Source organism: Balaenoptera borealis (assembly GCF_965194805.1).
Source record: "Balaenoptera borealis genome assembly, chromosome: 12".
In the NCBI taxonomy this organism is placed as follows: Eukaryota; Metazoa; Chordata; class Mammalia; order Artiodactyla; family Balaenopteridae; genus Balaenoptera; species Balaenoptera borealis.
This window is the reverse complement of record NC_138869.1, coordinates 40,580,686-40,604,029: the sequence shown is the minus strand read 5'-3', so window position 1 is coordinate 40,604,029 and position 23,344 is coordinate 40,580,686. Positions and strand designations below refer to the sequence as shown.

Sequence of the window (23,344 nt, the reverse complement as noted above, 5' to 3'; positions counted from 1 at the left end):
GGCTCCACCTAGCAGGCCAACAGGCCCCTTCTGCATTGGGAGGGGACAGTTCTATGCTCAGGGCTTCCCCATTCCCGGTGCCAGAGATGGTCCCTCAGGGCCAGACTCAACTGTTGATTTAAAAATATTTTATTCTTTAAAAAATACAGCATTCAACCATCTCGTCCTGCAATGACCCCCTGCCCCAGCCCCAAATGACCGCACCCCTTGTGGGCAAAGGATTCTGGGCCATGCTGGGACCCTAGTCTCAGTTCCCCTGGGGGCCAGGTTCATGCCAGGTCCCCCACCCAGCCCCTTGAACCAGCTGGGCAGGGTCCCCAGATGCCCTGGGCACATGGATGAGAGGCAGGAACAGCAAAGGGGGAGGGTCGCAAAATGCCAGCCCAGTGGTCCTCGGAAGCTGCAAGACTGTTCACTCACCAGCCCTCCTGCCCACAGGAGGCCACCCCAGAGCCCAGGCTGGGAGGTGGCTGCGGGGATGGGGTGGGGGTGGGGTAGGGGCAGCCCCACAGTTCCACATGCCAGCAGGGCTCGGGTCCCGCCACCTAGCTGTCGTCCCCATTCTCGCCGGGGCCACGGATGAGGCGCTTGTGGCCCCGCTTGCCCCCGGGGCCCTTGGGCTTGGCGAAGGCCTGCTTGAAGGCGTGCTGCTTGGGGTGCACCTCGTCATAGAGGAAGCTGGCCGTCAGCTCCGCCCCGTCGCCAATCTCAATCTGTGCAGGGCAAAGCAGTGGTCGGTCACTCCAAGGGTGGAGGGCCCTAACACACACCACCCTTGGTCACCACTCCTGGGGCACACCCCTGATCTCTCTCACTCTAGCCCTGGGGTGTCCTCTCAGAGCCCCACCTGAAACGCACCTCCAGGAGCACAGAGCCTGGGGCCTGCTGCCCTGCAGGCCTTGTCATCCCCTACCTGCCTTCCAGACCCAGGAAAAGGAGAGATATGGGTGTCACAGCTGGGGCTTGTCCAAGACATCAGTTACCTGGGCAGCCTGGGCTATGCACACTACTCCCTGGGCCTCAGTCTCCCCATCCAACCAACAGGGCAACAATGCCCCTGTTCTGCCATTCTCACGGGACCCTGATGCCCCACGTGGAGGGTGGGGTGACAGGGCCCTGGGAGGCGAGGCCCTAGGGAATGGGCGCCCACCTTCTTGGCGATCTCCAGCTGGAAGTCCTGCTCCACGGAATCGAGGAGGCGGCTCTTGCAGCTGGAGTAGAGCATGCGCTCCTTGATGCTGCACTTGTAGCCGGGCATCGAGTAGATGAACACTGCAGAGAACAGGGAGGTGAGCCGCAGTGGGCCTGGGACTCCTGCTGCCGTACGGCCCCTGCAGGCGGCCCACCCAGCTGTGGGCCAGTGCGGGGGCCCTGCTGTGGCCACTCACCCACAGACTCCAGGGGGTCACCCTCATGGGTGTGCTTGTAGAGGAAGAAGTGGTAGCGGGCGGCATCTCGGGGCACCCGTGATGGCAGCTGGGCCACGTCCGTTGGCTCTGTGTGTACCAGCTCGATGGTCTCCCGCTCCAGGTCCAGCTTCTGCCGAGGGGCAGGGGGAGATGTGAGGGCACCGCGCGGGGGAGGGCCCAGGCCCACCCTCGCCAACAAGAATTCCCTGAGGTGGGAACCTGCTGTCATCTCCCTCTCCCGGGGCTCCCCTCCCCCATCCTGCCATGTGGGTCCCTCTGAAGAGGCCACTCCTGGGCGCAGCCCCAACTCTGCCCCTTTGAACACTCTGCTAGAAGAGCAAGTCCCAGCAAGGACAATGGACAGGACAGTGGGGAGGGCCTTCACCTCAAGGAGGCATCACCCTTGGGCCAGCCTATCCTCAGAGCTGGGGACCCGTTCTGCTTGAAAGGGGGCAGGCTGGACCACTGGGGCAGAGGGACCCTGGCTGGGGAAAGGGGTTGGTCAGGGGGCTGCAGAGGGAGTCTGGGACAGGAAGGGGCTCAGAGCTGAGGGGTGAACCCAGGGGTGATGTGTGTACGCAGCGTGGAGGGCGGATTGAGGGACAGTGTCTCACAGGAGTCCCTGTGGGTGAGCCGGGGCCGGGCAGGGCAGGGGAACAGAGTGCAGCCACCACACGTGGTGACTGTAGGGTAGGGATGGAGGGCGGCGTGTTCCCACCAGTACATGGGTGAGCTGACGTGAGCTCATGCGTGTGCGCAGGAGCAGGGTGGAGGTGCAGCACGCCCTGAGTGTGTGCCTAGGGCAGGAAACGCACACCCACCAGCTGGATGTAGTTGACCATCTTCTGTCTGAGCTGCTGAAGTGCCCGCTGGGCCTGAGGCTGCAGAGGGAAGGCCAGGCCCTGCAGGGTCTGGTGTTTGCTCTCCACACTGATTTCTGTCTTCACCTGGGGACAGGTGAACATTGAGCGAGGCCCTCACCTGCCCAAATCAGGGTGTAGCCCACCTGGGGAGCACAGGCTTGGCCAGCAGGGCCTGACGTGACCTCGAGGGCCTCGGGCCAGGACTTCTGCCCACCCTGTCCAGCGCACCCACCTCGTTAATACGGATCTGCTGAAGTTCTCTCTCGGCCGAGGTCAGCGGGGCAGGCGCCGCACAGGATGACAGGTGCTTCTGGTACCCAGCAAAGGAGAGGTCATCCTGGCCGGTGGATGCAGAGGAGTAAACAAGCACTTTGGGGTGGGCTGGCAGAAGCCCACTAAGCACCCCAGCTTGCAGACCTTGGACCCTCGCAGCCCTCCCTACTCATCCCCAAGCCTGGCACCCACTTACTCTGTGAGCCTGTATAACACCTCACCCTCTGTGGGTCCATGACCGCAACCTAGTGGTCCTGGCCTTGAAGGGGGCGAGGGGTGCCCAGGGGAGGGGGCCTACCTTCACAGTCCCGAAGAGCTCATCCTTGATGTGGCCGCCCCCAAACTCCTTCTTCACTGTGGCCCGTGTGGCTGCATACAGCATCTTCAGCCGCACCTGAAGGGTGGGGGCCAAGCCATGAGACCCCTCCAGGCAGGGCTGCCCGTCCAGGAGCAGGCAAGAGCCTCTGGGTGGGGACCTGGTCACCTCATTGGGCCCACACACCCAGCAGAGGGCGCAGCAGAGCACCCAGCAGAGGGGGCGAGGCTGCAGTAGGGTGGCTCAGGCAGCAGGGGGAGCCGTTGTCCAGCCCAACCTCCGCTTCCCAGAGTCAGGCTGACCTGGCTGGACGCTCTCAGAGACCCCAGGCTCCAAGCGCAGGACCTCATCCCTTTCTCTCGTACTCTCTAGTGCAGGACCTGATGTCTCCCCCGTTCAGACTCCCTGGGGCAGGGCCGTGTTATCTCAATCAGACCCAGCTTCCCCCCTCCTCCAATCTGGGGGCTGGGCAGGGGTCCCTAGGACTCACAGGGGAACTATCAGGTGACCAGGCGAGGAAGAGCCACTCGAAGCCCTGGGCGTTCTGCGTGTCCAAGCGGTAGAGCAGGTAGCAAGGCTGCTGGGCATCCAGCAGCGGCAGCACGGCCCCATCATAGTCCTGGTCCCAGCAGCCCACCAGCTCCCTCGAGGCACCCAGCACGAGCTGCTCTGGGGGCAGAGGCCAGGTGAGCCAAGGAGTAGCCAAGACACACAGCCACATGCCCACAGCCATCGACAACGCGACCCCTCACAGACACCCACACACTCAGACCCACCGCACAGCTCCTCAGCACACAGCCCCACTGGGCCACCTCCTGCCCCCTCCTCCCTCAGCCTGGGGCTCCAGCAGACCCCCCAGCACACCCTTCTCAGAACGAATGTGCTATGGGAAGTGGGATCACAGCCTCAGGCCACAGGGATCTGCAGGCGCAAAGGCACATGGGCAAGAGGGAGACAGGGGCTCTTACCAGACACTGTATAAACAGCTACCCTGCTGCCCCCCACCAGCTGCAGCTTCCCCGGAAGTAACAAATCAAAAGCAGCCAACCTCTTAATGCCTGGGGCCGACCAGGCCTGCTACCTCCCTGGCTGGTGCAGAGTGGCTGAATGGGGTATCGAGGCTGGACATACACTTGACCTATCAGCCCACAGGGCCTTAGTGTGGCACCAAACACCAGCCCAGATGTGCACAGGCCCAGGCTAGAGGAAGAACTGGGGCAAGGGGACAATCACCGCCTGGCCGGGAGGTACCGGCACCTGACCACCAGGCCCTCCTGATGGGGGCAAGGGGCCTGGCTGTCCAGGAGTCCCAACAAGCCAGGCATACCAGCCCAGCCGCCTCCCTCTGGCCTTGGCCTCCTCACCTATCCTCCCAGAGCTCAGATGGGATCAAGGCTGAAAACCAGCAGTCACGGGCCGACTGGACCCCAACAGCACTGCCCAAGTTGTTTAATTTGTTGCCAACATTTTTCAAACTGGGAAGTTTCACATAAGAAGTGGAATTCATGGCTTCTCTAGAAAAATCAGATCAAGCCACACTCAGTGGGAGCTGGGCAATGGCTGCCTGTCAGGAGGCCTGGACCCTCCTGGGCACTCCCAGGTGCCCCCACAGCTGTAATGCTGAATGCAGGTAAGGGCTCACCTAGAGACTCCTCCTGCTAAACGTCTACAGGGACAACCTGTCTGGGAGGCGACAGGGAAGGCTGAGGACTGGGGTCCCTTCTTTGGAGGGGTCCAGGGGGCTGACCTACCCCAGTGACCCTGACCCAGCCTCTGAGGGCATCTGAATTTGGGGACCCTGGACAAAGCCCAGCACAACTCTGGCCCTAAAGCCTGGGGTGAATTCTGGGTCTGGGCAGACCCTGCTTTGACCCAATTCAATGTGTGAAAAGTCAGCTGGGCACCAACCCCATTCGGGGAGCCCCCAGAAGGGCCCACTACTGCATGGCTACCAAGAAGGGCTGGAAGGATTTGTGGCGGCCCGGCCCACCCCCAGTCCTGGAGTCTGTACGCTTTACTTCCAGGGCCAGCCCCTCAGCTGTCCTCTACCCCAGGACTCTTCTACCCCAAGTCCCCCCAAGCCTCAGTCTAATCCTCTACCTCCTCAAAGCCCCTCCCCACTTCAGGCCTCAGCTCAAGCTCACCTGCCCCCCCAACCCCTACATCCCCAGCACCTCCCCTTGCGGAAGCCCCAGGTATCCCGGGTCCAGGTCAAGGCCTAGCCAAGCCCAGAATCCCCTAGTCCTGCTCTCAAAGAGGCTGACACGAGTCCCTTCTCCCCATTGTGAGGGCACTTCCCAAAGGCAGGGCCCTGGCTTCTCCTTAGGAATCTCCCCCAGCCAGTGGCCAAGCGAGGCCAGGCTTGCCGACCACACAGGGAGGTGAGTGGCACTAGCCACACAGGGCAGTGCCTGGCCTTACTCATCCCCTGCCACCCTACCTAACCCAGCCCAGCCCCCTGACTAGGCCAACGGCCAACTACAGAGCCTCTGGGGAGGCTGGGCGGGACCCCCCGGGGAGGGCTCTCCTTGCTATCCCCCCAGCTTCAGCTTCCTACTCAGTGTAACAGGCAGAATGACCATGCCCACCTCCAACGCTCTCCTACAAGACACCTCCCATTTTCAGATGGGAAACTGAGGTCCTGAGGGGGCTGGAAGCCAATGTCCCCCCACCTCCCAGAGAAGCAACGGGGTCCAGCCACCAGCCTGTACCCTCGCCTGTAGGAAGCACTCACCGTCCTCAATGACGACTTTGATGAGCCGCACAGAACCAGCCCGCGCCTTGGCAAAGAACTCCTTCAGCTCCTCGGTAGCTACCAGAACAAGAAACATGGTGGAGGATGAGCAGACAGAGGGAGCACGGTGGGCAGGAACACACTCAGGGCCCGCTCTGTCCTGGGGGTCTGGTGGCGGAGCTGGGAGCCGGGTTAAATACGGCCCCCCATGTGACTGGGAACCTGAGACAGCCGCTGAACACAAGCTCCCAAATTTAGCCAGCAGAGGTGGCAGGCAGGCGGCCTGCTGGCTGGGATGGCTCTGTTGACAGGGCACACGGGGATGGGACAGCCCACCCGAGAATGGGGCGGGCTCTGGGACAGGCCAAACCAGCCAGAGTGAATGGCCCCCTCCTGTCCCCTGCCCCCCAAGAAGGCCCAGCACAGAGCTGGCCTGGGACACTCCCAGCACCATCATGTCCACAGACAGAAATACAAGAACAAATGCTCCCAATGCGCACTGCCCACTATGTCTACTCACACATGTACACGCATACACGCACGCATGCATTGCATGTTGCACGTGCCAATGGGTACATACTCAGTCCAGCATGTGTGAACGAAACACATAAACACTATGGGACAGAGAGAGGAACAGAAATGCAAACGCCCTCATATATGAACACACCACTCAGCTGGTCTAACATAAATGGACACACACATTTAAACGTGCAAACACACAGACACACACACACAGATACAGTCCCCAGGGTGCTAATAAATTCACACACAGGCAAATGCAGAGCGTGGCTAACATGTGTGTACAGGCAAGTGGCTGTACAAAGTGTACACAGAAATACAGAGGTACACACTGACACACATGCATGCACACCCAGCCCCAGCCCACCAGCCACGCTGCCTAACCCTGAGAGGCCCTGGGGAGCCAGGCCAGCCCTGGCACAGCCCTGCCAGGGGGCGATAAGCCTCCACCACCAGGTAGCTGGAAAGATGAGTGACTCTCAGGGTCTCCTCAGAACAGACCCTGTCTTGGTCCCTGAGCCACAGAGCTGAAAGGTGACAGCCAGTGACCAAGGACCCAAGTGCACAAGTGAGGATCATGGTCAGAGCTAGGGAACCATGGAAGTCACAGATCCACTGGTGGTTCAGAGAGGGAAACCAAGGTCCAAGTTGGGAAGGACCTACTTGGGTCTCTGGGTGCACAGGGCCAGGCCAGCATGACCTTGGGGCTGCCCAGGGGTCAGGAGAATTCTGCAGGAACACAGCTGGACGGCTGAGGTCAGAGAATATTTATAGGACCCAGCCCCGGCAGCTCGAGGGCGGGGTGGGGGGGGCCTTTAGGAAAACAAACTCTGGTCATGTCCTCAGGTGCCCATCATGCAGGGTGACCCTGAGCCTGAGACCTCACGCTGTATACCACACTCCAAGGCCACTGGGTGGGCAGGGTCCCAGCTAAGCCCGGCAGGCCCTTGGGGCTGAGAGCAGCATGGCATGGAGACACAGCCCCACTGGGCCAGGACAGAGCTGCCCCTCAGAGGACCCCAAGCAGGTCCCTGGTGAAGAGCCTGACCTCAGGGGCTCCACCTTTCCCATAGCTATCTGTGACCTCTGACCTCATTGAACCTCAAACTCATCTATAACATGGAGCTAATACCCCTCACATGGTTAGAGCCTCTCCTAGTAACAATTACTAATATTTTTTAAAGATTTTTTTCTGATGTGGACCATTTTTCTAAAGTGTTAATTGAATTTGTTACAATATTGTTTCTGTTTTATGTTTTGGTTTTTTGGCCCTGAGGCATGTGGGATCTTAGCTCCCCGACCAGGGAATGAACCTGCACCCTCTGCAGCAGAAGGCGAAGTCTTAACCACTGGACTGTCAGGGAAGTCCGAGCAATTATTAATTTTTTATTACTGTAATGACGGCGGGACCGTGCTGAGCTGTCACTTCCACCTGCTCAGACCTCTCCCAAGGGAGAGGCTGACACGCCCCTTCTAGTGTTACCAGAACAAAATGACACCCCAGTAGTGGAAGAGACATCCCCCTCCATGCCTCCTCAGTCACCATCAATAATCCAGAGGCCAGGCCTGGGACACCTGAGCCTCTATCATCAAAGATTCATGTCCCCCACCCCCACCCCCCACTGCCTTACCTCCCACCCCCCTCCCAGTAAGCCTCAGGTTACAGGTCCCTCCCCTGCCCAGCTCTGAGGCAGCAGATCCACACCTATGGCCAGGTCAGGGCTGGCACCTGGGCATCCAGGGTGATCTCTCCTGCCACCTCCTCAGGACAGAAATGGGAAGAAGTGGGCTGCTCCCAGGCAGAAGGAGGGCTGGGAGGGGGGCTCAGCCCTCAGACTCCCCTAGGCAGGCCCATCGCAGCATATGGGAAATGAGGGAGTGAGGAAGGGCCCAGGCCACAGGACCGGTCAGCTTAGAGTGGGGAGGAGGAGCCCTAACTTCTGATCCCCTCTCAGTTGGAGGCAGCAGCAATGATCAGACAAAGGGGAAGGAAGGGGCAGGTCCGGTGAGGGGCTGTTCCCTTCTGTGGGGCTGAGTCATGAAGCCGCCCCTCCAGCTCTTCTTGGAGAATGGCTGGCCCAGACCCAGGCCCTTGCCTTTTCTGGTCCTGTGGGGTGTGGCCAGGGAAACCCACTCAGGGCCAGCCACCAAGCGGCCACAACCACAAGCAGAGATCCAGGCGGTCAGGCTGCTTGATGGTGATGGCCCAGGGCAGGGAATCCTGATGTGGTGGGAGGAGTGGCTGACAGCCAAACCACTGGGCTATCTGGGCCTTCCCCACAGGCCAGGCAGCCCTCCCAGGCCAGTGACACAGGAGGACACTGAGGCCCAGGTAGGGTCAGGACACCTGGCTCCTGGCCACTGCTTCTTCCCCATCCTGTATAAGGAGGAAACCGGCCCCTTGGGGGAGGAGGGTGATGCTCTGGGCTGGAGAAGCTTGGGGTCGGGAGAGCTGGCCTGGAATCTCTAGGGTCAGGACCCACTTCCCTGCCTCCAGCTTGGAGCAGGAGCCTTCCAGCACTGGCTGGGGCAGACTCAGGAGATCAGAGTGGAAAATGGCAGAGAGATCAGAGGTCAAGGTCAGATTGGCGACTCTCCACATCCCACTTTTTAAAAAACCTGTCCCAGGTTTTTCCCAGCCTAGTTCGTGAGGGTCCCAGGAAGAGCCCAAGGTCAGGGCACCCTCCTCACACAGACACAAACCAATACGAGCCATACACGCATCCATGGTAACAAATGAACACTGAAATGCACCCAACTTGTGCACACGCACACAGACACCCACAGACATGTGCACACAGTCACGAAACACTGATGTCTAAAGATGATTCCATGCGACAGTGTCCAATCAGCCATTAGTGCATGTGCACTAGATGTACACAAGCAGTCAGATCCAGATGTGCACACACAGGACTGTACACACAAGACAAGTGCACATGCGTGCACACTCCCTCAGATGTGCACATCCGGGTACACCCACCCCCAGAAAGGAACAAAAATACAAAGATGGGCACACACAGGCAAAAATACATAGATGGGAACACCGATACTTCCACCCCAGCTGTGTGCGTACATGTACGCCCACCCTCAACTATGCACAGTAAGTCCGCATCCCACCAAGATGTGCCCACCCCAGGCGACCCGCGGCTGCAAAAGAGAACAGGAAGCTTCCCCAGGCTGGTGCCGGGGAAGAAACAGGGGCCGAGAGCCAGCAAGGGGGCGCAGCCGTGAGCACTGACCCTCGGCCCCCTGCCCGTCCGCCATCCGCCCTCACCGTGGATGCCGGTCTGGTGCGCCATGACTCTGTGCCCCGCTCCGCCCGCGCCCTCGGAGCCCTAGGCTTTGCCCCGGCCCGGCTCGGCTCGCTTGGATTCGGAGGAGGAAAAGAAGTAGGAGGATGTGGTGGCGGCCGCCCAGCCTCGCGCAGCTTCCCGGGCGGTGCCGCAGACCCGCCCCCAGAGCGCCCCGCCCCTGACGGGCGAGACCCGGAGGGGGCGGGGACTCGGGGCCGCGCGTGCGCGTAGTGGGCGCCTGGTTTCGGGTGGGCCCGTGACTGAGTTGATCGCCTTGTCCGCGCGCTTGCGCGTGCCGTGTTTGTGGCAGAGAACAGGGCCTGCGTGTGGCCGAGCGTGTGTGGGCGCACGCGTGTTTGAGCCTGTGCACCGTGATCCGAGTGGTCTGTGGCTGGGGTGTGTCCGTGAGTTCCGGCCCGGTGGGTTTGTAGGTGGGTGGGATCCACGCGTACCCCAACTTGTGGCCTTAAAGCGGGCGGGGGGCGGGTGTGGTCTGTGTGTGGATGGGCGCGCGTGCGTTTGAGTGGCATCCCTTTCCTCGGAGACGTTTCTTGAGCGCCTCCTGTGGGGCCTGGGCTCCTCGAGGCGTCCCGGCCCGCAGGCCCTGCCCTAGCAGTGGGAGCCCAGACCGACATTCTACTAGGCAGTCAGCAAATGAGCTGTGTCTGTGGCAGCGAGCGCCCTGTGCAGAGTAAGAGACCACTAGGAGGAGGTGATATTTGAGTGGAGACCTGGAGGAAAGCCTGGTAGAGCGAGGGAAAAGTTTTCTGAGAAGAGGGAATTGCGTGTGCAAAGGCCCGGAGGTTGAAGGAGGGTCAGAGCTTGGTGAGTCTGAGAAACTTCCCAACTCCTAATCAACTCCTGGCTCCATACACAGCAGACTTGCCTTCTCTGGCATCAGCCCCTGCCTGCTGTTACCAACATAATGTATCTTCTAGGCCACTGTGACTGAGTCAGGATGAGCACTTGACCCCAGTCTGTCCAGTCAGAGCCTGTCCTGGGACTTTGGATGGGAAGATTAGAAAGGAGGCGGGCTTTGTGGGCTGGGGTTGCTGAGAGTTGATGATGGATGATGTGGCCTGCCTGGTATCTAGCCCCAGCATGAGCTCCCTGCTCCCTGTCCCTCTACCCCACCCTAACTAGGCAGAATTGAGCCCTCCTCTGTGTGCCCCAGACCCTGGGTTTCTGGTCTCCTGAGAGTCCAACTCACACAAAATTGAAAGATTTTCTTGTTCATCTTCCTGTGCACGCCCTGAGGACTGGGCCTGTGTAGTGGGCCTCCACAAGAACACTTCGCAATTCCACAGAACCATAAGAACCTTGACCTCTTGGAAACAGGACTTAACCAAGAAAACAGATTGATGAAAAATAGTAAGGTTATGTTCCCTATTAAAATGTCCATCACTGGGTGAACTACATGGCATCCTTAACATCAAGGTCTCCCCTGATACCTGGTTGGCCCCACCCTACATCATTCTCTTTGTTTTTATCACTACCTGATTCATATATTTACTTGCTTATTTGTTTATTGTCTTCCCCCCACCAGTCGTTAAATTTTTGCCCCTGCTCTATCCCCAACACCTAGAACAGTGCCCAGGATTAGTAGGTGCTCAATAATATTTGCCAAATAAAAAAAGTGTCTGAATGAACTATGAGTGTTTGTGTTGCACACTAACTATGACTGGGCACATTTACTTAATCCTCATGACAGCCCTACAGGGTAGGTGTTATTGTCTCCTTACAGATGAAGAATCTGAGGTTTGGAGAGATAAAGTGATTTGATCAGATTCACAAGGTAGTGAGTGTCCCCAAGAACCTTAGTTTCCTTTACTCAAATTGGAACAAAGGATGAGAAATCCTGCTGGGCAGTGGCCCTCATCGCCTCCATCACCGTCTCACACCTGAGTGATGAGGGTTTAACCAGAGAAAGGAACTTCCTGGGAGACTGGGATTGGGGCTCAGTCCTGCGCAGTTTCAGAGCCTAGGATGCAAGCGAGGAGCCTAAGGACCAGTGGAATATCCGAACAGACTCCATCTCTGGCTGAGATCTGGTTTCAGGCAGAAAGATGAGAAAGCTGCACACAGCTCCTCAGATGAGTCTAGGGATGATCAGAGTGTCCAGGAGCAGGTTGGTTGCTCCTTTCTTGCTGATGTTTCTCAACGAGTCAGCCATTGAAATTATTAGAACATATTTTTTTTTCAGGTGGATCAAAGATTTAAATTTTTTTTTTAAAAGTGAACTATAAAAATACTGAAGAAACAAAGGGAGAAGATTGTAAAATCTTCGAGTAGAGAAGTCCTTCTGAGTATGTCACCAAACCCAGAAACCATAAGAGAAAAAAACATTTATTTACATTAAAAATAAAAAGTCTATGTGGAAAAACCCACCATCAAAACCAAAACACAGGGCTTCCCTGGTGGCGCAGTGGTTGAGAATCCGCCTGCCAATGCAGGGGACACGGGTTCGAGCCCTGGTCTGGGAAGATCCCACATGCCGCGGAGCAACTGGGCCCGTGAGCCACAACTACTGAGCCTGCGTGTCTGGAGCCTGTGCTCTGCAACAAGAGAGGCTGCGACAGTGAGAGGCCCACGCACTGCAATGAAGAGTGGCCCCCGCTTGCCACAACTAGAGAAAGCCCTCGCACAGAAACGAAGACCCAACACGGCCAAAAAATAATAATAATAAATAAATAAATTTTATTAAAAAAAAAAACCAAAACACAAACATAAAACTGTAACTGGCTACAAACAATGTACTTGCAAGTCATTTCAAAATAAAGAGCTGATTTCCCTTATATATAAACAGCTCTCATAAATCAATAAGAAAAAGACCAATGGCCCAGTAGAAAACTGGGCACAAGATACAAAAAGACCATCTACAGAAAAGGAACTACAAATAATGTCTCTCAAACCTGTGAAAAGTTGGTATCCTCTCCTATTAAGATAAATGGAAATCAGGGACTTCCATGGTGGCACAGTGGTTAAGAATCCACCTGACAATGCAGGGGACATGGGTTCGAGCCCTGGTCCCGGAAGATCCCACATGCCGCAGAGCAACTAAGCCCATGCGCCACACCTGCTGAGCCTGCGCTCTAGAGCCCACGAGCCACGGCTGCTGGGCCCACATGCCACAGCTGCTGAGGCCCACCCACCTAGAGCCTGTGCTCCTCAACAGGAGAGGCTACTGCAATGAGAAGCCTGCGTGTGGCAACGAAGAGTAGCCCCCGCTCGCCTCAACTAGAGAAAGCCCACGCACAGCAACAAAGACCCAACGCAGCCAAAAATAAATAAATTAAATTAATTAATTAAAAAAAGATAAATGGAAATCAAACTAGACTTGCATATTTTTTACTTATAGGTAAAGATTAAAAATTTTAATAAAAAATTGCAATGGTCAAAGGATGGGGAAATAGACTGATTGGTGCAACCTTCATGTAGGACAATATCTACAAAATTATTACTGTGTATTCCCTCCCCCCCTTTTAAATTGAGGTGAAATTCACATAGCATAAAATTAACCATTTTAAGGTGAACAATTCAGTACATTCACTATGTTGTACAACCACCACCTCTGTCTACTTCCAAAACATTCTTTTTTTTTAATAAATTTATTTATTTAGTTTTGGCTGAATTGGGTCTTTGTTGCTGCATGTGGGCTTTCTCTAGTTGAGGCGAGCGGGGGCTGCTCTTCTTTTTCTATGGATTTACTTATTTTGGATATTTAATATGAATGGAAGCATAAAATATGCAACCTTTTGTGTATGGCTTCTTTTTTAAAATATTTATTTATTTGGCTGCACCAGGTCTTAGTTGCAGCATGCAAACTCTCAGTTGCAGCATCTGGGATCTAGTTCCAGTCTGGCCAGGGATCGAACCTGGGCCCCCTGCATTTGCAGCATGGAGTCTTAGCCACTGGACCACCAGGGGAGTCCTGTATATGGCTTCTTAATATAACGTTTTGGAGGTTCATCTACCTTGTAGCATGTATCAGCATTTCATTCCTTTTTATGGCTGAATAGTATTCCATTGTGTGCATATGCTACAATTTGTTTATCCATTCATCCAGCTGATGGATATTTGGGTTGTTTCTATCTTTTGACTATTATGAATAGTGTTGCTATGAACAATGAATGCCTTTGACACAACAGTTCCATTACTAGGCTGATCCTACCAATATGCCCACACAAAAAATTATAAAGCAAAAAAATGAAAACAATCTAACTGTTCATCATTGGCGGGCTAGCTACATAAAGTCTGCATATTTGCAGGTATCTTATGTGAAAACTTCAGGTGCAGGATACAGTGTAGAGTATGCTATCATTTGGGTAAAGAAAAGGAGGGGAAGAGGAAAGATTTAACATATATATCTATATAATTTTTATTTATCCATGTATTTAAAGTGAGATATAATTGACATATAACATTGTATTAGTCCAAGGTGTACAACATGATTTGATATATGTATATATTGTGAAATTATTACCACAATAAGTTTAGTTAATAACCATCACCACAGAGTTACAAGTTTTTTTCTTTGTGATGAGAACTTTTAAGATCTATTCTCTTAGCAGCTTTCAAATATACAATGCAGTTTTTTTTTGTTTTGGCTGCATTGGGTCTTTGTTGCTGCACGCGGGCTTTTCTCTGGTTGTGGCGAGCAGGGGTACTCTTTGTTGCAGTGCGCAGGCTTCTCATTGTAGTGGCTTCTCTTGTGGAGCATGGGCTCAGTAGTTGTGGCTCGTGGGCTCTAGAGCGCAGGCTCAGTAGTTGTGGTGCACGGGCTTAGTTGCTCCGCAGCATGTGGGATCTTCCCGGACCAGGGTTCGAACCCATGTCCCCTGCGTTGGCAGGTGGATTCCTAACCACTGCGCCACCAGGGAAGCCCTACAATACAGTATTGTTAACTATAGTCATCATGCTGTATACAGTACATCTCCAGGACTTATGTATCTTATAACTGGAAGTGTGTACCTTTTGACCCCCTTCATTCATTTTGCCTCCACCTCCCACCACCTCCTGCCCCGCCACCTCTGGCAACCACCAATCTAGTCTCTGTATCTATGAGTTTGGGTTTTGTTTTTTGTTTCGTAGATTCCACGTATAAGAGAGATCAAGCAGTATTTGTCTTTCTCTGTCTGACTTATTTCACTTGGCATAATGCCCTCAAGGTCCATCCACATTGTTGCAAATGGCAGAATTTCTTTTTTTATGGCTGAAAATATAAAATATATAGAATATATATAATAAATTAAATATGTATTCTATATAGTGTATAGAATATATAATATATTCTATATAATATATAGATTCTATATTATATATATATATATATATATATAAAAACTTTCTTTACCCATTTATTCATTGATGGACACACAGTTTGTTTCCATGTCTTGGCTATTGTAAATAATGCTGCAGTGAACATGGTGGAGGCAGATATCTTTCTGAGGTAGTGATTTTGTTTTCTTCAGATATATATCAAGAAGTGGAATTGCTGGATCATATAGTAGTTCTATTTTTAATTTTTTGAGGAACCTCCATACTGTTTTCCATAGTGGCTACACCAATTTACATTCCCAGCAACAATACACAACAGTTCCCTTTTCTCCACATTCTTTTGCCAGCACTTGTTGTTTCTGGTCTTACATGTTTTTGTTTTTTTGCTTGAACTTGCACAGAATACCCCTGACATCTCTGGAAGGATCCACAAGAAACTAGTAATATTGGTTGTCTTCGGAGAGGGGAACTGTTTGAGCCATAGTGAAATGTATTAAATTTTTTGAATTAAATCTAAAATAAATCTTGTTAAGAACAGATATGGGACTCAACAAAAGCTATTTTCATGGTGAATGAAAAAAACATAGCATAAAAGTCTTTTTCCTTTTTCTAAGCTTGCTCCTTCCCCCGCCTCCATCCCTCACATGCTGACTGAGTTAGCTGAGGCAAGGTCTCCGGCCAGGAGGGGGTAGGCTTGGGTTCATTCGAGCAGTTGGGAGAAGGGTGTCAGGATAAGGGTATAACTGGAGAGTGAGGAGTTGCATGACCTCCAGGGAGGACTCTACCCAGAAATGAAGACAGACCCACCCCAAGGAACCTCACCTACAACTTCAGACACTGGAAACAGAAGAGCCTGGAGGCTTCTGGAGAGAAAAGGCAAACAGAAGCCAATCCAAAGGCCTAGGAATGACAGGGGCACTGGATTTCAGCAGCAGCAACAGCCAAAAAACAATGAACAGAGCAGTCAGAAAGAATTCTGAGCCAAAATATCAATCAAAAGCAAAGGCAGAATACAAGCCCTTTCAGAATTGCAAGGACCCAGAAAATTACCAGGACCCAGTCATCCTTTCTTGGAAAGTTGTTAGAGGATGTGCTTCAGCAAAATGACAGAGTAAACCAAGAGAGTCAGGCTTGGCATCCAGGCAAGAGCAGAGGCTCCCAGGAGCCTAGGGAGCCAGAGGAGCCTTGATAGCACTGGAGGAACACTTAGGTCAGCTTGGAACAGGGAGGATGGGATTGCCATAGGGCTCCACATGGCTCTGAAAACTTAAAATAGTTAAGCTGGGCAACAGACCACCTGTGACACCTGGCTGCCAGGAGCTTCTCTGAATACACCTAGAGGACAGGATCTTCATCCACCCAGGGGAGTCCAAGATGGTGAGTTTGGGGAATAGACTGTGTTTGCATTGTTTCCTCTAGTTTTAGACTTTAACAGCTTCTTAGCCATTGGCTGGTGGGATGAGGAGTTTACCCCACTGATAGAATTGGGTTTGCCCCACTCTGGGTCCCTGGTCCATTTCTGTCCTGATGACAGGTTGTAGCTCAGGTGTCCTTTGGAAAGCTTTCTCTGACTTCTCCCCCTCCCCCTTGCCAGCTGGATCAAGCACCATCCACCAGGACTTCCACCATCACTGCAGGGGAGCTCACTTCCATAAGTACTGTACTCCTGTGCCCAGTGCTTGGGGCCTGACACACATGGTGGGGTCAGTAAATTAGCTCCCAGGCTACCCTGAAACTGAGTCATTTGAGGGAGGGGCTGTTGGGCACAGCTCCCTGCCCCAGGAACCTTCTTCCTTGGGTGGAGGGAACTCCCAATGGGGCAAGGCTGGCCTCCTGGAGGAAGTAAGGCCTAGTGAGCATATGCTGGGCTTGGGTGTGGAGGCGAAGGTAGGGACTCCTCCTGCAGCCCTCCCTGGGCCCTGGGCTGTGGGGCCTCAGGGGCTTTGAGTTGTCAAGCCTGCCTTCCTGGAGGAGGGAAGGGGAAGAGAAATCCCCTCTGGGGGGTTCTGAGTCAGCTGCACTGTCATAATGGAAACAGCACAGCCCTGGGTGTCAGGACACTTCCCCTCTGTGGGCCTCAGAGTCCCCCTCGTTATGAGATGGAAATAACAGTCCTGCATAGGGAGTTGGGCTTCAGTGACAGAGGGTGACAAAGCACTCTGTTAACATGCTGCTGACCCCACTGACCCAGTGGTGGTAGGTAACCAGGAGTTAAGAGGCTGCAACATCTTGCCTCCAACCCAGATGAAAGTCTTTCACTTCCCTTAGGCGCAAGTCTGAACTCTGACCAGTTGGAGTCTTTTGGGGACCATGGATTCCTTTTGTCCATCAGTCACTTGCACTCTAGTGAGGCCCCTGCTGTCTGTCTAGAGAGGACATCTTGATTGGAGGGACAGCTGTTTAGGAGACCTGGCCTTGAGGGTGGGAGCTGCTTCTCAGGATAAGGAAGGCCAGGGTGACCACCAAGCCCCATCTGGGAGTGGAGGGTGCCAGGCCGAGTGGGTGAGGCATGGAGGTCTCCTGAGGGAACACTGTGCTCTGAGACTCTTACTCAGTGTGTCAGTCTGACACCTCCAAGGACATCTTGTTCCCATCTTGCCCTTGCCCTTGCGTAAGGTCCGGGCCCAGCAAGAAGAGGCCTGAGGCTCTGCCATGGACACTGATCCAGCCCGGAGGCCCACGTGTGCCCTCATCGACCCCTACAGCCTCCCTGGGTGGGGAGGAGGGACTTTTCCCTCGCAAAGACTCGTGCCCCTTACGTGTGGGTGAACGTCAGCCTGCTCAGGTTCCTGTGTAAGCCGGGCCGGCGTCTTTGTCTATCTAGGCCTCAGTGTTCTTGCCTGTAAAGTGGGGTTGATAACAGCGTTGGCTGATTAGGAGGCTTGAGGAGCCGGATGGCACCCAGGCCGCCCACAGAGTCCGGGAGGGCGGGAGGTTGGGGTTTGGGGGCGTCACCGCCCAGCCGGCCCCGCCCCGCCCCGGCCCGCTTCCTCCTCCCGGGTCGGGCGGGCGGTGCCGTCGGCCCAGCCTCCTGCCCGGCGCCCCGCGGGCAGCCCCCGGCCGCTGCGCCATGTCAGCCGACTGGTTCCGGCGCCGCTTCCTGCCGGGGGGTCCGCTCCCCGCGCCGCGGCCACCCCGGCCCCGCGCCAGCCCCGTGCCCTACCGGCGGCCCCGCTTCCTGCGCGGCTCGGGCTCCAGCCCCGGCACCGCCGACGCCTCGTGCCGCCCGAACGCCCGGCCAGTGCGCAGCCCGGTGCGGGGCCGCGCGCTGCCCTGGAACGCAGGCTATGCCGAGTGAGTGCCCGGCCCCGAGCGGCCCCCCTGCCCTCGACACTCCCCGCTCCCTGCGACTCTCAATCCTGAGGCCCCGACCCCTACCCTGTGATCCTGCCTGGGGTCCCGTGCTGACCGAGAAAACAGGCCAAGCTGAGTGAGGGATCCCGCCTCCCCAACCTTATGGATAACTCTCTCTTGTCGGCACTTCCGCACTCTTGACAACCTCCCCTATTCCACCTCAGGTCGGGAAAGACCTGCCCTCCCTGGGGCTTTCAAAAGAGGTAGGGACACTGGGTAGAATTCCAGCGTTCTGGGCTTTGGAGACTCCCCCCATCCCTCACACACAAACACACACACATCTCACCCTGGGTTATGGCCTGTGCAGCATTGGACAGGGATTCTGGCTGAGATGGGACAGGGGATAGGCAAGGAAGCCCCACACCTCCGCAGGCTGACTTGCTCTTACCTCCCGGCCCAGGTCAGCAGGTAAGCTCCAGATGGGCTGGGCCCCGAGTTTTGCTTTAGCTGTGAGGTTACTGAACAGTTAGCAAATTTCCAGCATTTGTTTGTCCAGGTGTGTGTCAGGGACAGCATGGGGGCTGTTACTCCAGAGGGAGGGCTCCTCTTTGTGTTCCAAATCTGTTCTTTGTGCCCATGGGAGCATAGCTGTGTCCCTAAAGGGTCACTGATCACTTCCTGGCCTCAGGATCATCAATGCAGAGAAATCTGAATTCAATGAGGATCAGGCAGCCTGTGGGAAGCTGTGCATCCGGAGATTTGAGTTTGGGGTTGAAGAGGACCAGGAATGGCTGACCTTGTGCCCAGAGGAGGTGAGTGCAACTGGGCCTGAGCCCCTTTTACAGGCTGGGGCCAAGATTGGGGCCAGGACTGTAGACTGAGGTTCTTGCCCTAGTGCCCTACATTCAGCCAGGGGACAACTGGGGAGGCCAGGCAGAGCCTGACGCCAAGCCCTTCCTGTGCAGTTCCTGACAGGTCATTACTGGGCACTGTTTGATGGTCACGGTGGTCCAGCTGCAGCTATCCTGGCTGCCAACACCCTGCACTCCTGCCTACGCCGGCAGCTGGAGGCCGTGGTAGAGGGCATGGTGGCCACTCAGCCCCCCATGCACCTCAGCGGCCACTGCATCCGCCCTAGTGACCCCCAGTTTGTGGAGGAAAAGGGCATTAGGGCAGAAGACTTGGTTGTCGGGGCTCTGGAGAGTGCCTTCCAGGAGTGTGTGAGTGTGACCTTTGGCTGGGAAAGGAGGGAAGGTTTTACCCTTAGGGACCTGAGGGACTCTGGGTTGTGGGGTGTCCCTGCACATGATGGTGATCACCCTGGATCTTTGGATTGGGAGGACAAGATTGGGTTGGTTGGTTTGTTACTAAACAGTTATCATAACCCCACCCATTTGTCCAGCGCCTACTATATGCTAGGTGCTTTTACCTGTATCATCTTCTTGCACACCCTGTTGGTCCTTGGTTTCCCTTCCTCACTGTTTTGAATAGGACTTCCCTACCTCCAAAGGGATATGTCTAGATCTCCTGACCATAGGAATCCTGGAGTCATAGCTAGACTTTGCGCTGGGACTGCCATGCTTGCTGGTGGGGAAGTAAACTGTAGGGTGAGGGTTGGGGACAGTGGTATGCTGGCAGTACAAGCAGCAGCTAAAGTAGCCTTGGTTTGCTCCAGGATGAGGTGATCGGGCGAGAGCTGGAGGCCTCAGGACAGGTGGGTGGCTGCACAGCCCTGGTGGCTGTGACCCTGCAAGGAAAGCTGTATGTGGCCAATGCTGGGGATAGCAGGTGAGTGAGCCCGGAGGGTGGGCAGGGTGGGGTGGGCAGACAGGCAGCAGAGGCAGTGGGGACAGTGAAAGGGGGCTGGAAGTCGAGAGACAGAATTGGGGAAGATTGGCTGAATTGTGCACTTGGCATGTGTCGAGTGTGAAGGCAGACAGCAGATGCCAGGGAGGGCAAGGACCTCAGGGGCCAGGCCAGATGGCTGAGGCTTTACCCTGCAGGCCTTAAGCAGTCATGGGGGCCTCTGAGCAAGGGATTGGCATGGGCAGAACTGGCCCCTGGTGGTTGGAGAAGGGGCCGGCAGGAGGGAGGCTATGGGTAAGGATGGAGGCTGCCCCCCAGACTTCTCCTTCTCCTCTAAAACCTCATCCAGGGCCATCTTGGTGCGGAGGGATGAGGTACGGCCCCTGAGCTCTGAGTTCACCCCGGAGACTGAGAGGCAGCGGATCCAGCAGCTGGTAGGTGCCCTTGGCAGAGGGAGGCTGTGGAGCCCCAACTCCTGGGCCACCAGAGGGAGCCTGATCTGAGCATGGCCTCCCTATTCCAGGCCTTTCTCTACCCTGAGCTTCTGGCTGGTGAGTTCACCAGACTGGAGTTCCCTCGGCGACTGAAGGGGGATGACTTGGGGCAGAAGGTTTTGTTCAGGGATCACCACATGAGCGGCTGGTGAGCGAGGTGGGGTTGGGGGACACAGTGGGGAGAGCCCTGGTGTCCAGGTTCAGCTGTGTGGCCTGGAGCAGTCCCCTTCTACCTGGGCAGGGTGGGCCCTGTGTTGGGGGTGGTGAGGTGGTAAGTAGGGCCTGGGTTGATGCTGGGTTTGCTCCTGGTAGGAGCTACAAGTGCGTGGAGCAGTCGGATCTCAAGTACCCACTGATTCATGGACAGGGTAGGCAGGTCAGTGAATGGCGCCTCCAAGAATCTCTCTTAAATTGCCCCCTGTAGAGGTGGGAGCTTCTTTGTCCCTTGTGGGGAGCTTTGGCTGGGGTCCTAGGGACTGCTCCGAGGTCAGAGGATGTTTCTCCCTCAGCCCAGGTGCCCAGGGCCACAGTCCACCTCTGTGTGCTTTACTTGTACATTTGCTGGGGCTGTTTGCTGTCACCTCACACCTCCCTTGTCTCCAGGCTCGGTTACTGGGAACACTGGCCGTCTCCCGGGGCCTAGGAGACCATCAGCTCAAAGTCCTGGACACAAATATTCAGCTCAAGCCCTTCTTGCTCTCTGTCCCACAGGTGAGGGGGCAATAGCCTACACCAGCTTCTATCTGCCCAGAAAGGCAGACTATGCAAGGTTGGCAGGAGCTGGGAAGGGAGCCAGTGAGGAAACCTTAGGCTTAACTTGCAGGTGACTGTGCTGGATATGGACCAGCTGGAGCCGCAGGAAGAGGATATAGTTGTCATGGCGACTGATGGGCTCTGGGATGTCCTGTCCAATGAGCAGGTGGCACGGCTGGTGCGGAGCTTCCTCCCTGGCAACCGAGAGGACCCACACAGGTACTATAGCTGCTGGGGATCTGCCTGGGCCTGAGTTGGTGCCAGCAGAAACACCAAGAAGTAGTTATGGTTGAGAAGACAACACTGCAGATGAGTCCGGCTAAGAACAGTTGGCCAGGACTAGAGCTATCTCAAGCTTCCTGGGGGTGACTGTGGGTCCCAAAAATTTCTGGGTCCAGACACCCATGGTCCAACCTGTGGCCTTCCCAGGCTTGTGGCTTGCTTGGCCCCACAGTCAGACTGCATTGCTTGGGTCCTCAGTGTCCAGCACTGTGCAAGTTCTCCCTGAGGGCTGGCCTTGCCTCTTTGCTCTGGCCCCGAAGTACATCTGCAGGATGGTCCCCACAGGTTCTCGGAGCTGGCCCAAATGCTGATACACAGCACACAGGGGAAGGACGACAGTCCCACACAGGAAGGGCAGGTGTCCTACGACGACGTCTCTGTGTTCGTGATTCCCTTGCACAACCAGGGCCAAGGGCGCAGTAGCCACTGAGGATTCAAACATCGCATCCCAGAACCACTTACGGGGCAGGTGCAGTGTGAGCGTCCACCATGGTCAACAGCAGGTCTGCCTGCCCCACCCCCAGACCCAACCCGGACCCCAACCCATTTCAAGGGGAGCATTTCTACAAGGCAGTCAGAACTGGAAGAACACAGGGAGTCCAGCTCCCCAGGTCCCCCTTTGGCAGGCAGGGAAAGAGTGCTAATGTCAATAATGTCTGGCAGAGTCACTTCACAACTTAGAATCTATGTAAGCCTCCTCAGATAGGATCCTTAACAGCCCACTATATTATTCCCAGATGGGGACAGCTGGACTAAGGGCATTGGCCAAGGATGCCAGGAAGGGCAGACAGCCTGTGTTTGGATCCAGGTCTCTAATGCATGAATGTCAGATTATCTACTCAACAACCCCCAAAGCCCATGCAGAGTGCCTTATGGGAAGCCTCATACCTGCTAAACAGCCATCTTGAAGCAGCCCTTGGAGAGAGACCAGTTCAGGTCCTACCCTGCTCCCCTCCGTGCTGGAGGAGAGGCACAGGTCCAGGGGCTAAAGTTGGGGGAGAACTAAGGGACAAGAAGGAGCCCCCGAGTTGGCTTAGTGAATGCCCAGATTATTGCTGCTGCCTCTAGCCCAGTCTCCTGATTGCTCCTCTCTGGCTCCAGCCCTGCCCTAGGCTGATGCCTCAACAACGCCGTTTTGTTGTTCCCCATCACCTTCCTATTAAATGTTTGTATGCAGAAGAACCCTTGCGAATCGTGAATTGCTGTATAGCTTGATATTACAGTATACCTTTTGCTTTTTCTTGTTCCCTTCTAAAAAAATCACTCTTAGCCTTAGCTCCACCTTACAAGTTTGCCTATAGTCAGCATTGTGTTTTCTCTGTGGCCTCCCCAGTTCGCAGCTTGGGGTGAGCCCCAGTGAGAGAACTGCTGCCCAGGGAACAGAAAGGGGGTCTCCACCACCATCTGTGGGCTCTGGGCTTGAGGTATCAGAAGGGATGCCTTGTTTTTTACGGCAAATTGTAGTGATTTTAGTATAAAGTTTATAGTAAATTTATAATAAAGCTAGATTTACCGACTGGAGACAACAAGTCAATTGGGGCTCCAGAGCTTGCTGTTTGATGAGTAGCTTAGTTCTTCATGTTCCTCACAAGACTGTTTTTATCATGCAGCACTTGCCAAGGCTCAAATGCTCAGTAAGTGTTTGTTGAATTATTTGTTGAATTTCATGACCTCAGCCTTTCCTAACTCTTCCCTGATCTACTCCAACTTTAGTCTACAATTGAGATTAATTCTTACCAGGCAACTCACAGCCCTAAACTGCAGCCAGAAAGGACAAGGGCCAGTAGGCCACAAAACTGATGGTTAAACTTGTTTAACACAATGGGCAGGCTCTCAGACCTCCTTTCCTGCCCATTAACTCATTTTAGACTCTACTTCCTGCATGTTCTCTAGGGAAGAGATAGGAAAAACTACGAAACTACTCATTTTTTACCTAGTCATATTCCATAGCCCAGCACTTCTGGGCCTACATCTGTCTGCAGCTGGGTCCTGAGAAAATGTGGTTGGCCCCAGAAGCTCTGGGCAGCCTCT

General features: G+C 54.9%; 3 protein-coding genes and 1 long non-coding RNA gene across 9 annotated transcripts in view; 2 read left to right on the top strand and 2 right to left on the bottom strand.

The window, feature by feature from the left end:
• Positions 1-113: 113 nt before the first annotated feature.
• On the bottom strand, positions 114-9,566 carry TWF2 (twinfilin actin binding protein 2). Of its 2 annotated transcripts, XM_082348229.1 has the most exons (9): positions 9,389-9,566; positions 5,596-5,673; positions 3,352-3,530; positions 2,844-2,939; positions 2,505-2,609; positions 2,231-2,356; positions 1,389-1,539; positions 1,151-1,272; positions 114-713 (listed from the first exon to the last, which is right to left on the bottom strand). In XM_082348229.1, exons 1-9 carry the CDS (start codon positions 9,411-9,413, stop codon positions 546-548), a joined length of 1,050 nt encoding a protein of 349 aa, XP_082204355.1. In that variant the 5' UTR covers positions 9,414-9,566; the 3' UTR covers positions 114-545. The 2 variants fall into 2 exon arrangements, with proteins under 2 accessions (XP_082204355.1, XP_082204354.1); XM_082348228.1 differs by lacking the exons at positions 2,231-2,356; positions 9,389-9,566 and having other exon boundaries at positions 5,596-5,784.
• Positions 9,567-9,662: 96 nt separating this feature from the next.
• LOC309608394 lies at positions 9,663-12,102 on the top strand. The gene is made up of 2 exons (XR_014232865.1): positions 9,663-9,811; positions 11,611-12,102. It is a non-coding gene; the product is annotated as an uncharacterized lncRNA (long non-coding RNA).
• A 1,677-nt stretch (positions 12,103-13,779) lies between these two features.
• The window catches only part of WDR82 (WD repeat domain 82), a 30,692-nt gene continuing 21,127 nt past the window's right edge, over positions 13,780-23,344 (bottom strand). The window contains exon 8 of the mRNA XM_082348248.1: positions 13,780-14,291. Coding sequence (XP_082204374.1) covers positions 14,266-14,291 — 26 coding nt within the window. The 3' untranslated portion in view covers positions 13,780-14,265. The remainder of the gene's footprint in view (positions 14,292-23,344) is intronic.
• On the top strand, positions 14,727-22,495 carry PPM1M (protein phosphatase, Mg2+/Mn2+ dependent 1M). 5 transcript variants are annotated; one of them, XM_082348227.1, is made up of 10 exons: positions 14,727-17,978; positions 18,681-18,790; positions 18,944-19,198; positions 19,654-19,766; positions 20,134-20,218; positions 20,308-20,426; positions 20,591-20,654; positions 20,882-20,989; positions 21,102-21,250; positions 21,599-22,495. In XM_082348227.1, the coding sequence occupies exons 1-10, from the start codon at positions 17,579-17,581 to the stop codon at positions 21,741-21,743; spliced, it is 1,548 nt and encodes a 515-aa protein (XP_082204353.1). In that variant the 5' UTR covers positions 14,727-17,578; the 3' UTR covers positions 21,744-22,495. The 5 variants fall into 5 exon arrangements, with proteins under 5 accessions (XP_082204353.1, XP_082204350.1, XP_082204351.1 ...); XM_082348224.1 differs by having other exon boundaries at positions 17,649-17,978; positions 18,667-18,790; positions 22,051-22,495; XM_082348223.1 differs by having other exon boundaries at positions 17,652-17,978; positions 18,667-18,790.